Here is a 12,209-nt window from a genome sequence, read left to right as displayed (position 1 = left end):
GGGAGAGGAAGAAGCAGGCTCTCAGCAGAGGAGCCTAATGCGGGGCTGGATCCCAGAACGCTGGGATCGCACCCTGAGCCGAAGGTGGACGCTTAACGACTAAGCCACCAGGCGCCCCTGAGAACATACATTTTGAAACATTTTGGCATAAGGAAACAACAGTGAAAGACAAGGATATTCCAAAAGAAAAACAAAAAAAGAAAAACCATTTCTTTGTGGTTCTGAAATTGAAAAATTTAAAGCTGCTTCATATTGACTTATACATTTTAGTGTTTTAATCATAATAATGAGAATGACTAACTTTAAGTAAACTGAATATTTTACCTAATGATTTCCATATGTTTGCTCATTTGTTTAAAAGAGAAAGAAGGGGAGGAGCACCTGGGTGGCTTAGTTAGTTAAGCATCCAACTCTTGATTTCATCTCAGGGTCATGAGAGCCGGTTGGAGTCTGCTTGAAATTCTCTCTCTTCTTCTACCCCTCCACCCACTTATGGTCTCTCTAAATCAATCAATCAATCAATCAATCAATGAAATCTTTATAAAAAAATCCACCTCTCAATACTCATTCTTCACTAATAAGGTACTGGGTCACATATCTTTAGTTATTTTACAATTAAATATGAGATACCTCTCTGATGTGTGTATATATATGTGAGTGTGTATACATGTGTATAGATTCATGTCTGAAAACCTATAATAATTAATAGTTGCTGATAAAAGGTTAAGTATTTGTTAACCAAATAGGACCCTATGATTATAGTTATAATTATGAAGAGTAGCACCAAAATCTAATAAGATGCACAATATAACAAAAATCACAAGAGGAAAGAGGAATAGAAGAGTTAGGGTTTGGGGAAAATAGGTAAAGGGGAGTGGGAGAAATAGGCTTCCAGTTCTGGTATGAGTAAGTCCTAGGAATAAAAAGCACAGCATAAGGAATACAGTCAACGATATTGTAATAGGGATGTAAAGGGACAGATGGTAGCTACACTTGTGATGAACATAGCATATAATATATAAACTTGCCAAACCACTAAGTTGTACAACTGAAACTTATGTAACATTGTATGTCAACTGTACTCAAAAAATTGGAAACAAAGTAATCATTTGTTAAATAGTTACAAGATATAGAATCTTAGCTAAAACATTCAGCTTTGGCAACATGAATTCAGTGACAGAACTGACATTAAATAATTCATTCCATGTTCTTTTTTCTGCTCTAGTCTGTCTTAAGATCATAGACTGTTACTGGTGTTTGTGTGCTTTCTTCCAAAAATCCAATTTTGCTTTTAAATGGCCTTTTGAAATAAGTTGATTGCATAATCTTAGAAGAAAAAAGAAAGTTCTTTAGTATTGAACTGAAGAAAAACTAATTTATGACTTTCAGTTCTTGGACTCTATAGAAACTAATTGTGTTACTTTTTATCTAGTTTACTCTTGACATCAGAGGTTCAGAAATACTTCTTTTAATTTAAATCCTATTTGACATAATTTCCTGTTATAACACTAATAAAAAATATCTAATCAGGTAGTTAGAATTTCCCACAAGAAGTACAAAGCCATTTCCTCTTTCTGTTCATGTGATTTTCTCTTCTCTCCCGACGCCCACTGTGCCACCACCTCCATTTCCCACCACAGTGTTTAGATCTCTATATAGCTTACAGGTTGTTACCAGTTTTCCCTATTTAGTATCAGTGCAGGCTACTCTTCTAGCACATTTACAATTTAAACATTGGTGAATTTTTAAAATTCATTGAAATGATAACATCCCTTCCACCCCTTCTTATATAATAGTCATGGCTAAATTCCAGACCTATTCAAAATATTTGTTGCTTGTACATTCCTAACTAGTCAACATATCGTAAAGTTTTGTTTTATGATCTAACAGCTGAAGCATTAGTTCCCTTCTTATTTTCCATCCTTTCCCCGCCACTATTTTCTTTCACTAGGACGCTGAAACACTATACAACAGACTAAATGTCTAAATGTATGTCATTCGAGATAAGATAAACAATTCCAAATTCTCTTTAATGTTTCTTAATTTATCACTAAGCAACTGAATAATGGTTTGCTAATTCTCAGTTAAAGAATTAGATAGTTCATATTGTAAATTTGAAGAATGAAAGTACATATGATTGGAACAGGAAAAAAACTCACAAGCTGTGTCCTGGTACAACCTACACCTATCTCTCTTTTTTTTTTTAATTGTTTATTTTTATTTATTTTATTTTTTAGAGAGGGAGAAAAAGGCCAAAACCAAGAGTTGGAGGCTTAACCAGCTGAGACACCCAGGCACCCCAAGAGAGATGGATATTAAATTTAAGTAATATTTAGTTATATTAGGGAGTAGATAGTGTTTCAGAATTCCCTCTTATGAAGATTTATAAGAAAGGTTCTTTACATGAGGGAGTCATCTCTTAAAATCATTTTCATTCTGTTACCACTTTCCTTCTGACCTACCTTCTCAGTGTTCACTGTGAGTGAATTTGGGATGAATGAATGGTGTCCGTGATTGTTGCTAAGTATGGCCTTTGTGTTGAAATACAGATAAAATTGTTAAAAATGTATCAAATAATAAGATATCTCCAGATTAAAAAATATTTTTCGAGATGATTCTCACATAATTTAAGTTCCTATGAAATTAGATTCTAATGTGGTTTATAAATATTTGCTGATGAGGTGTGACAGGGAACACTACTGAAGAGGTGACACGAAATAGCACCCAACAGTGAGCAGAGGTTTAATTTGGAATTTTCCTGACATGTTACAGGCCATTTCTTGAAGAAAACAAACAAAAAGCCCTACTTCTTAGTGAGAGCTGTGACATCACTGTTTTTGAGAAAAGAGAAGGACCGTGGCAATGGGATTTTCTTAAGCAAGTTGAAACAGAAGGGAATGCTAATAAGGTCCGGGTGGGGGGGTGGCGGGGAGGACACTGAGTGGCTGAATTTCAATTTGGGGAAGGGTTCTTGTGGCTAAAAGACGGTAAGAATATTCTTAAAATAACATTTATAAAATTGTATATTGTCTTTTTTAAAAAGATCTAACTGATATAGTCTGAAAGAGGATGAGGAGAGAAAACTGAATTGAGAGACATTGGAGCTTAATAAATCAGGTTCCAGTTTCACTCCTGCCTCTTACTAACCATGTAACCTTTGTCACATTTAACCTTCCTGGGCCTCACTTTCCCCTGTGGAATGAAAATACCCAATAGGATTTGGAGGGCATTTGGAAAATGGAAGATTAATTGCAAAGGATGAACACCCCAAAAGATTCTGATGAGATTTGAAGAGAAAGAGAGGATAAAAGCCAGCTTGGGAGGGTATTAAATAAGAAGCTTAATTATTCATCATATGTAGGCAGAAGAAGTCTTTATTCCAGGACTGAAAAATTCAAGAGACCTCAGGGATAGTGCTCGCTGCTAAGGCAAATTTAAAGAAAGGAATGAAGAAAGAAATAAAGGGAAAAAAGAAAGAAAAAAAAAGAATGAAGTATATAGTTCATTCTCTCCTTAATGATTGAAACCAAAGAAATTAATCCTTAAATCACATGTATCTCTCTGATTATTGTTTAAAAGGAAGATTAATTAAAATAATTTGAAATACTTTGGTGGGTTGATTTAAAAATTAATTCCAGGTACAATTGGAGTTAGTAGAAAAAAATCTTCTTTTTAAATAAATGAAATCATTGCAGATCACAGGAAAAGTTCAAAAAATATTTAATATAAATATTAAAATGTTAACTGAACAGTATAATACAAAATGGAAAAAAATGTATCATGCCATTTCATTCATCAATATGGATCTAAACATTTAAGTAAAGATTTTGCATATTAATCTAGCAGTGTATAATTTTAACAATTCACCTGACCAATTGGGCTTTGTTATAAACATATAAGTTGGCTGGAAATAGGAAGTTTCATTTATATAATTTTTATATCAATACAGTAAAGGAAAAAATACGTTTATATGAAAGAGGTTGGAACTGCGTGATGATATGGTAATAATTTCAAATAAAAACTCTGACATAGGGATAAAAAAATATTACCTACAAATGATAGAGATTCCTTACCAAAATTCTAGAAAAAAAAATATTCTATAATGAAATATTGAAGATGCTGCCATTGTAGGAAAAAAAGGACAGGTATTTCACTACCACCATTATTATGCAACATTGTTTTTGACATTGACCATAATGGAATCATTCACTAAAATGAAATAAATGCTTTTTAACAAATGGTGGTGGAGCAATTGGGCATCCAGTAGAAGAAAATTAAATGAAATATGAATCACAAATGATCCTCAAATCATATACGGAATGTAACTCAAAATGCCATCAGGGACTTATATATAAAATATACAACTATGACCCCATTAGAAAAAAAAAAATAGGACAAAATCTTCAGGACCTCAGAATAGGTGAAGCATTCTTCTTCTTGACAGCAAAAGCATGATTTATCAAAGGAAAAATTGATAAACTGGACCACAGTGATTTTGAAAGCTTTTTTTCTGAAAAAAGTCCTTTTTAAGAGGACGAAAAGACAAGATAGTGACTTGGAAGAAATATTTGAAATTGAAATATCTGACAAGTGATTTGTGTCTAGAATAAAGAATTTTATAACTCAACATGAAACAAGTACACAAACAAAAGCAATCCAATTAGAAATGGACAAATGGCACGAACAGACATTTCACTGAAGGAAATCTGTTGACAAATATTCACATTAAAAGATGTTCATTAGTTATTAGGGAAATGCCAATTATAACCACAATGGGATATCATTACTTTGATATCAGAATAGCTAAATTAAAAACATACGCACGCTCACACATACACACGAAAAACAAATTGTAGGAAGAATGCAGAGAACTTGGATCATTTATATATTGCTGTTGAAAATGCAAAATGATATAACTACTCCAGATAAACCTATGACATTTTCTTGCAAAACTAAACATATGCTTACCATGTGACTCGGCAATTGCACACTTTGGCATTTATCCCAAAGGACAATTTATGTTCATACAAAACCTGTGAAAAATTGCTTGTAGACGTCATAGTCGTAATAACTCAAAACTACAAAGGACAACCCAGATGCACTTCAACAAATAAAAGGTTCAGCAAACTGTGGTATATTCATGCCCTGGATTATTACTCAGCAATCAAAAGGAACAGAGTGTTGATAGCCTCAACAACTTATATGGATCTTGAGGGAATGATGTTGAATGAAAAAAGCCCATTTCTGAAGGTTGCGTGTTGTACTACCCTTTTTACATAGTATTCTTGAAATAACAAAATTACAGAGATGGAAAATAGGTTAGTGTTTGCCAATGGCTGCAGAGGGAGGCTATGGTAATAAAACTGCAGTTCTATGCTGGTGATAGAGCTATTCTGTATCATGACTGGTGCTCGTCATATATGATAAAATTACATAGAACCAAAAATACCCCCACACACATACACAAATGAGTACATGTAGAATTGAAATCTGAATAACTCTGTATAAATATCAATTTCTTTTGTGATATTGATTATGCAAGATGTTGCATGTATTGGAGAGAAACTGGGTGAAAGGATTTTCTTTATTATTTCTTATAACTTCATGTGAATCTGCAAATACCTTAAAATTATATATATATATATATATATACATATATATATATACATATATATATATATATATCTGTAATATAGAATATTGAAGTAAGAATGAGAAATATTCTGTTCATGGTAATAATAAACTATATATAATTAGGACTAAATCTAGTAGGAAAAGTAAAGGATCTATATGAAAAATAGAAGATGCAATATTATAAATGTACATAAAATGTGAGTGGTATAAGTAGTTCTGAGTGAAAAGCTTTATTTTTTATTTATTTATTTATTTATTTTTTTTTTTTTTAAGATTTTATTTATTTATTTGACAGAGATAGAGACAGCCAGTGAGAGAGGGAACACAAGCAGGGGGAGTGGGAGAGGAAGAAGCAGGCTCCTAGCGGAGGAGCCTGATGTGGGGCTCGATCCCATAACACTGAGATCACGCCCTGAGCCGAAGGCAGACGCTTAACCGCTGTGCCACCCAGGCGCCCCCTGAGTGAAAAGCTTTAATATTACAAAATGGTGAAAGTTTTCCAATTTACTCTGCATATGTGGTGCAATTTTAATAAGATTCTCCATTTGGTAGGTTGAAATATGATTCTAAATCCCATATAAAGGATGATAAGTTTGAGAATTATTGATATATTGTTTGAAATATTATTTGAAAATAAGATTATTTGGAATGATGTCCTTGCCTTATAAGATATTTCTTTATTTTTTTTTTTTTTAAAGATTTTATTTATTTATGTGACAGAGAGACAGCCAGTGAGAGAGGGAACACAGCAGGGGGAGTGGGAGAGGAAGAAGCAGGCTCCTAGCGGAGGAGCCTGATGTGGGGCTCGATCCCGGTATGCCAGGATCACGCCCTGAGCCGAAGGCAGACGCTTTAACGACTGCGCTACCCAGGCGCCCCTATAAGATATTTCTTACATTAACATCTATATCTGTATCTGCATTGTAAAACATGTAGTAATAAAACATGTGCAAAATCTGTATCATTAAAGATACAGTAGACAAAATATGTGGAATTTACCTAAGGAAAAAAATTATTTGTAAGAAAAAAAAATATATATATATTTATTTTTTTCTTTCTTTAAGATTTTTAAGATTTTATTTATTTGAGAGAGAGAAGGAGAGCTGGGGGAAGAGCAGAGGGAGAAAGAGAAAGAGAGAAGCTCAGACAGACTGTGTGCTAGGCTTGGAGCCCAATGCAGGGCTCAATCTCACAACCCTGAGATCACGACCTGAGCCAAAATCGAGAGGTGCTTAACCGCCTGAGCCACCCAGGCGCCCTGATTTAGACAAATGTATCATGACTCGTATCCACCATTATAGATCATACAGCGTAGTTTTACTGCTTTTGAAATCCTCTGTGTTCCACCTGTTTTTTCTTCCCTACCCCACAACCCCTGGCAAACACTGGTGTTTTTAGTGTCTCCCTAGTTTGTCTTTTTCAGAATATTACATAGTCGGAATCATACAGTGTATAGTATTTTTGAATTGTCTTCTTTTACCTAGTTGTAGGCATTTGAGTTTCCTCCATATGTTTTCATAGTTGATGGCTTATTTTTTTTATCACTTTATAATATTCTGTCATCTGGGTATATCACAGTTTGTTTATTGATTCACCTCCTGAGGGACATCTTGGTTCCTTCCAAGTCTGGGCAATTATGAATAAAGCTGCTATAAAAGTTCATACCCAGAGGTTTGTGTGGATATAGGTTTTCAACTCATTTGGGTAAATACCACAAAGCACAAATGCTGGATTGCATATTTAGTTTTGTGAGATACCACTTAACTGTCTTCCAAAGTGGCTTTAACACTTTGCATTCTCTCCAGCAATAGATGAGAGTTGGCCATTTTATTTAGAACTTAGGCCTTCTCTGATGCTTTTTGCAAGACTTTTCCCTTCCTTTCTTTGAACTTGCGCAGTACTCTGTATCCTCATTCTGACATTTAGCATATTCTTTCTTGCTTTGCAAGTGTGAATCCCTCAGGACAGATGCTAGATATGTCTCCAGTAACTTACAATACTTCATTTAAAATTTTGGAAATGTAAGGTCCAGTATATGCTGAATGAGTAACGAAAGTTCCAATTTTGATGCGTTGGGCTATCGAATGAAGCATTTTGTTCTGAGAATCCATATATGATCACAATGTCCTGCACTAGCCTTGGGATTGTACAGTTCTCACTATCACCATTAGTAATATTTTTTTTCAGTTGTTTTTTAGCAATTATTTCATGGGTAAAGATGTGGTTGATTCATGTGAAAGGAAATTGCATTTGAAGTTATCGATTCTTTACCCCAGCTTTTCAGCTGGAAGAAACAAAGCTCTCACTGCAATAAGTGCTGAATCTTTAAAAAAACAATATCTAATGAGGTTAGTATATATCTCTGACATTTTATTTTCAACCAGAGTGAAGGTCACAGCTGGAAGGTAACAAAGATGATTTTACACAGTAAATAAAAAATGCTATCGAAAAGAAAATGAAATACTGCTAACTTTCTATAGCCTCTTGCATCAAAAGCATGTTTGTTATGCCTGATTCTGGTAGTTCAACCATATTATCCTTCCATTTCATAGATTCTTGAACTATAAAAAAGAGTGAAACTAGTTTTATGTCAGGGGCTTACATAAATGTGTGCTTTTCATTAATATTCTGGAATTGTATTATTTGAATTTTTATATTGAACTCCTAAATCTCTTCAGTATTTGTTTGGTGGAACTTGGTATTCATTCTGTGTGTTTGGTGAACTTCCCTCTGAGTTGGGAGGTTTTCTGTATCATCTATATCAAGACCCTCAACTCTCTCATCTTGGTGTTTACAACTAAAATACAAGTTTAGCATTAGGAGAATATGTCAAAGTTGTTTTGAAAAGTAATGGGCTAGGTTACGGTTAAAACCTGAAAAACGTGTGGGCACAATGTAGAGCAGAAACTCTTAACTGCTTTTATATGATGTATCACCATATAACAAAGGTTATCTATTAAATTTGTGCTAGATGAAGATAATTATAATATTTAAAATAACTTAATATATTGAAAAAGTTCATGAAACAAAAAGCTTCAAATGCCAAAGGCCATAGGAAGATAACTGTTTTATATTGTCCTCTAGTTAACATCTTTGAACCAACATATTCCAGATTTTATAATTCACTAGTTTTAAAAACTAACATGAGATAAGCGTCTAACCTAATATTTGTTTTATTTTAGATGAACTCACAAATTCATCAGAAACTAGATTGTCTTTAGAAGACCTCTTCAGGAGAGACTTTGTGCTTCATGACCCAGGAGCCCGGTGGATCAACGGTACGTGCCCGCATTTGTATGTGCTGTATTTATTTTGCATTCCATGTCATCAAAATTAAAGTAAATAATGGTAGTTTAGTACTTTAATTGACATTATGCTTCAACGGTTACATATACCAATATACTACTTAATCAGAAAATAATACCTTGGCTCTTGTGCAAGAAAACCAATTCCTGAAATAGGTCATCAATCAAATTATTCTCCAAGTATTAGACTGACTGTTCTATCTCTGCTGTTCTTCACAATCACTAGTTCTGTGGCTTTAAGCATGTGTTAAATCTTAACACTTCTCTGGATAATCTACTTGGTGTGGAAGTCTAGATTTGGGGAGCCTACATAGGTAAGTGCTTCAAATTTGGCAATCAGATTAGTTTTCTTTTCTCTCTTTGTGGCTTTTCTTTTTAAGCTTAAGCGCTACAAACTAGGAAGAATCTTTGCAAAGTTGAAATACTTGGATACGGCATGGAAATACACTGCACTTTGTCCTTTTCCAGGAAAACACTTCCTCAATTTCCCTAGGTTATTTCTGATTTTATTATTATCAAAAGTTTAAAAACATTTAGATTAAAAAGGAAACAACCATAAAATAAAAACCACTGAATGGCTCGATGGGCTTTGGTTTGTCTTAATAAAAGGTAATAGGAAAAGTTACTAGATAGCTAAGAGATGTGTTGGTAAAAAGGAAGTCATGTTTCAATTCCTTGACTATTCCAGTTTGCCTGACCATACTAATCACTGGTTAGATAGCTGTTAATATTTGCCCTTCACTTTATTTAGACATAATAACTTTGCTTGTTTGTCAGGCATGGAGTAGATTATTTGTATGACAGATAAAAAAGAGCTTTGCCTTTTTATCTAATAAAGATCATCTCGCATACAGTCCATTTTTTCTTCTCTAATATTCTAATTAAGTGCATTTATGTCTGCAAATTAAATGATAATTTGTGGAAGCTATAAAAAGAATGTAACTTAGTTTGTGAGGGCAGAGGCCAAATCATACTTGTTTACCTAGCACTGATAGAGTTCCTGGAGATCAGCAGGCACTCAAGATTTGAATAAATGAATGAATGTGTTTAATTGAAGTCCAGTGTTATTTTTAGATAAACTCAAGTTTCAGTTAAAATTGTTTGGAAGATGAGTGTATATCATGGTGATGGTATTATAGACACAGCAAACAAGATAGCATTTTATTAATTTCTTTATAAATTTTTATTTTGAATTGTTCATAAATTTGGTATTTGCCATACTGTTGCTTTGCTCACTACTTTAGATGTACCCTGCATTTAGTTCAGACGAGCGCTATGACTCAGGAAGGCCAATAAAGAGGTATATCATTACCAGACATTGCATGGATCTCTCACAAATCTTTCCACTGTTTTTAATTTTAAAATCATCTTTGTACTTGCTAACATTTCTGCTTTCTATTAGAGGAGGTGACATAAACATTGTGGGAAAAATCGGGAGTCATTAGATTCGAACTGCTCGGGAACCTTCTGTTTTATTTACCATGATTTTGGCCAAACTATAGAAATTTGTGTAGTCTTTGACTTTGGAAAGCAAGAAAAAAAAAACCACGGGCTTCATCTCCCTTCTCAGGCGAGCTTGGACTACTTAAAGGGGCATTTACTCCTGTGTATAGCTGACACTTCGATATTGAAGTGCCAAAAGCCCGGACACATACTCACGGTGAACTGCTTGCTAAATTAAACCGCATTTCAATATCTAGGACACACATTCTACTTTAACCCTTTACACGGTACCAGAATAATATATTTGCAGTTAATCGTTTTCATCAGTTTTTTTCGTCATTTCTTTTCCTGATCTTGAGAAAATATCCTTGGACAGAGCTGCAGTGTTATCATTATACTCTATGTAAAACCTAAGACCTAAAATATTTATAAAATAATTTGACATAAGAATCTTTTAAACAGGGTTAAACAGAATTTAAGCTTTCCGATGCAGGCAGTCCTTACAAATACCACTGAAGAAATTGACTCCCTGTCAGTAGATTGTGTGCACTGGGTTGCTTTTCGAGTAGAGGAATAGATCTGTGCTCATTCATTTCTCTTATCCAACTCAGATCTCCTTTTTGGCAATCACTAGACACGGCCTATTTACATATTCCTCACATAGCCAGAAAATACAGTGGGAACTATATGAATAAAATGTGTGATCTTGGCCTCATTATCACAGATTATATCTATGGGTGAACTGTCATCTTTTTCTTTATGAGATGTCTCACTTAGGTCGTCTTAGTATATAAGTGGCTCGAAGAAGTCAAAGCTGAGCTCGTTTGGAAGCTTTGTTTAATTCTTGGAGGTCTCCTAGGAACACTTAATGCATTACCGGTCAAGGAGAAGGAGGGAGTCGAGCTGGCCCTGGCAAGTCTAGGATGTAGTGCGGCAATGTCGTTCATTATGCTGTTTCTCAACTAATCTCTCTGTGAATGTCATCGCAGCCTTGGATGGGTGCTCATGTTCATGGTTAGCTTAACAACTGCCTTCCCGCAGATCTGCTCATATCCTTGAAATCTCCATTTTTATAGCATCTTCTTCCTAGTTATGTCACCTTGAAGCCTGGAAATCCATCTTCGGTAACATTATTCATCTCCCCACATACATTCGATGATCAATCAATCATCAAAGAAAGACCTAACATTAATTGAGGGCCTTCTGTGTTGGGTTTTGTGCTAGACGCTTTCTATCCATATTTCATGACTAGTATGTAAAGTTAAAATTATTAACCCCAGAAAACGGAGACTTCAGCAGAAAAATGTATCCAAAACACAGCTGGTAAGAGATGGACACTGATTTACCCACTATATTTAAGTACAAAACTTACCCTCTTTCATTGTTCAACTTTGAGATGCTATTCCCAGTCTCCAACACACGGCCAGCCTCTTTAATAATCTCATTGTAGATTTCATTGCTATGAATCTTTTCATCCTTAGTATTGCAGGAGTGTCCTCTTCCTAGGTATATCCATGTACTGTTAAGTTAACATGGTCACGAAAAGAAAGATATATAAGCATATTTATTGATATGTTGATGATATAAAATGTGAACAAAGAGGTCTTCAAAATAGTGTGGATGGCCTGTGATATCCCATTATTTGTATTGTTTACCAGTGATTGTCCAGATGTCTGGATTTTGGCCTCCTTTTTTTTTTTTTCTTTTTGCCGTTACATTTTTTTTACATAATTTTCTTTAATAAAGTGTATGTTGAGTGATTTTTATAACTAATTAGGAAAAGTAATGCCCTCCCCTTTTTTTTTAGTCACATAGGTCTCCATCCAA

The 12,209-nt window shown here is 34.3% G+C and overlaps 1 protein-coding gene across 4 annotated transcripts in view; it reads left to right on the top strand.

Annotated features, from left to right (window-relative positions):
• DPP10 (dipeptidyl peptidase like 10) overlaps nucleotides 1-12,209 on the top strand; it is a 648,232-nt gene that overhangs the window by 184,582 nt on the left and 451,441 nt on the right. For all 4 annotated transcript variants that reach the window (XM_087856800.1, XM_087856769.1, XM_045804069.2 and 1 more), the window contains exon 3: nucleotides 8,817-8,912. In XM_087856800.1, the coding sequence (XP_087712926.1) occupies nucleotides 8,817-8,912 (96 nt within the window). The remainder of the gene's footprint in view (nucleotides 1-8,816; nucleotides 8,913-12,209) is intronic.

The sequence above is a fragment of the Ursus americanus genome, chromosome 1 (genome assembly GCF_024610735.1).
Source record: "Ursus americanus isolate L20-20 chromosome 1, mUrsAme1.1.p, whole genome shotgun sequence".
NCBI lineage: Eukaryota > Metazoa > Chordata > Mammalia > Carnivora > Ursidae > Ursus > Ursus americanus.
This window is presented reverse-complemented; position numbering and strand designations above follow the sequence as displayed.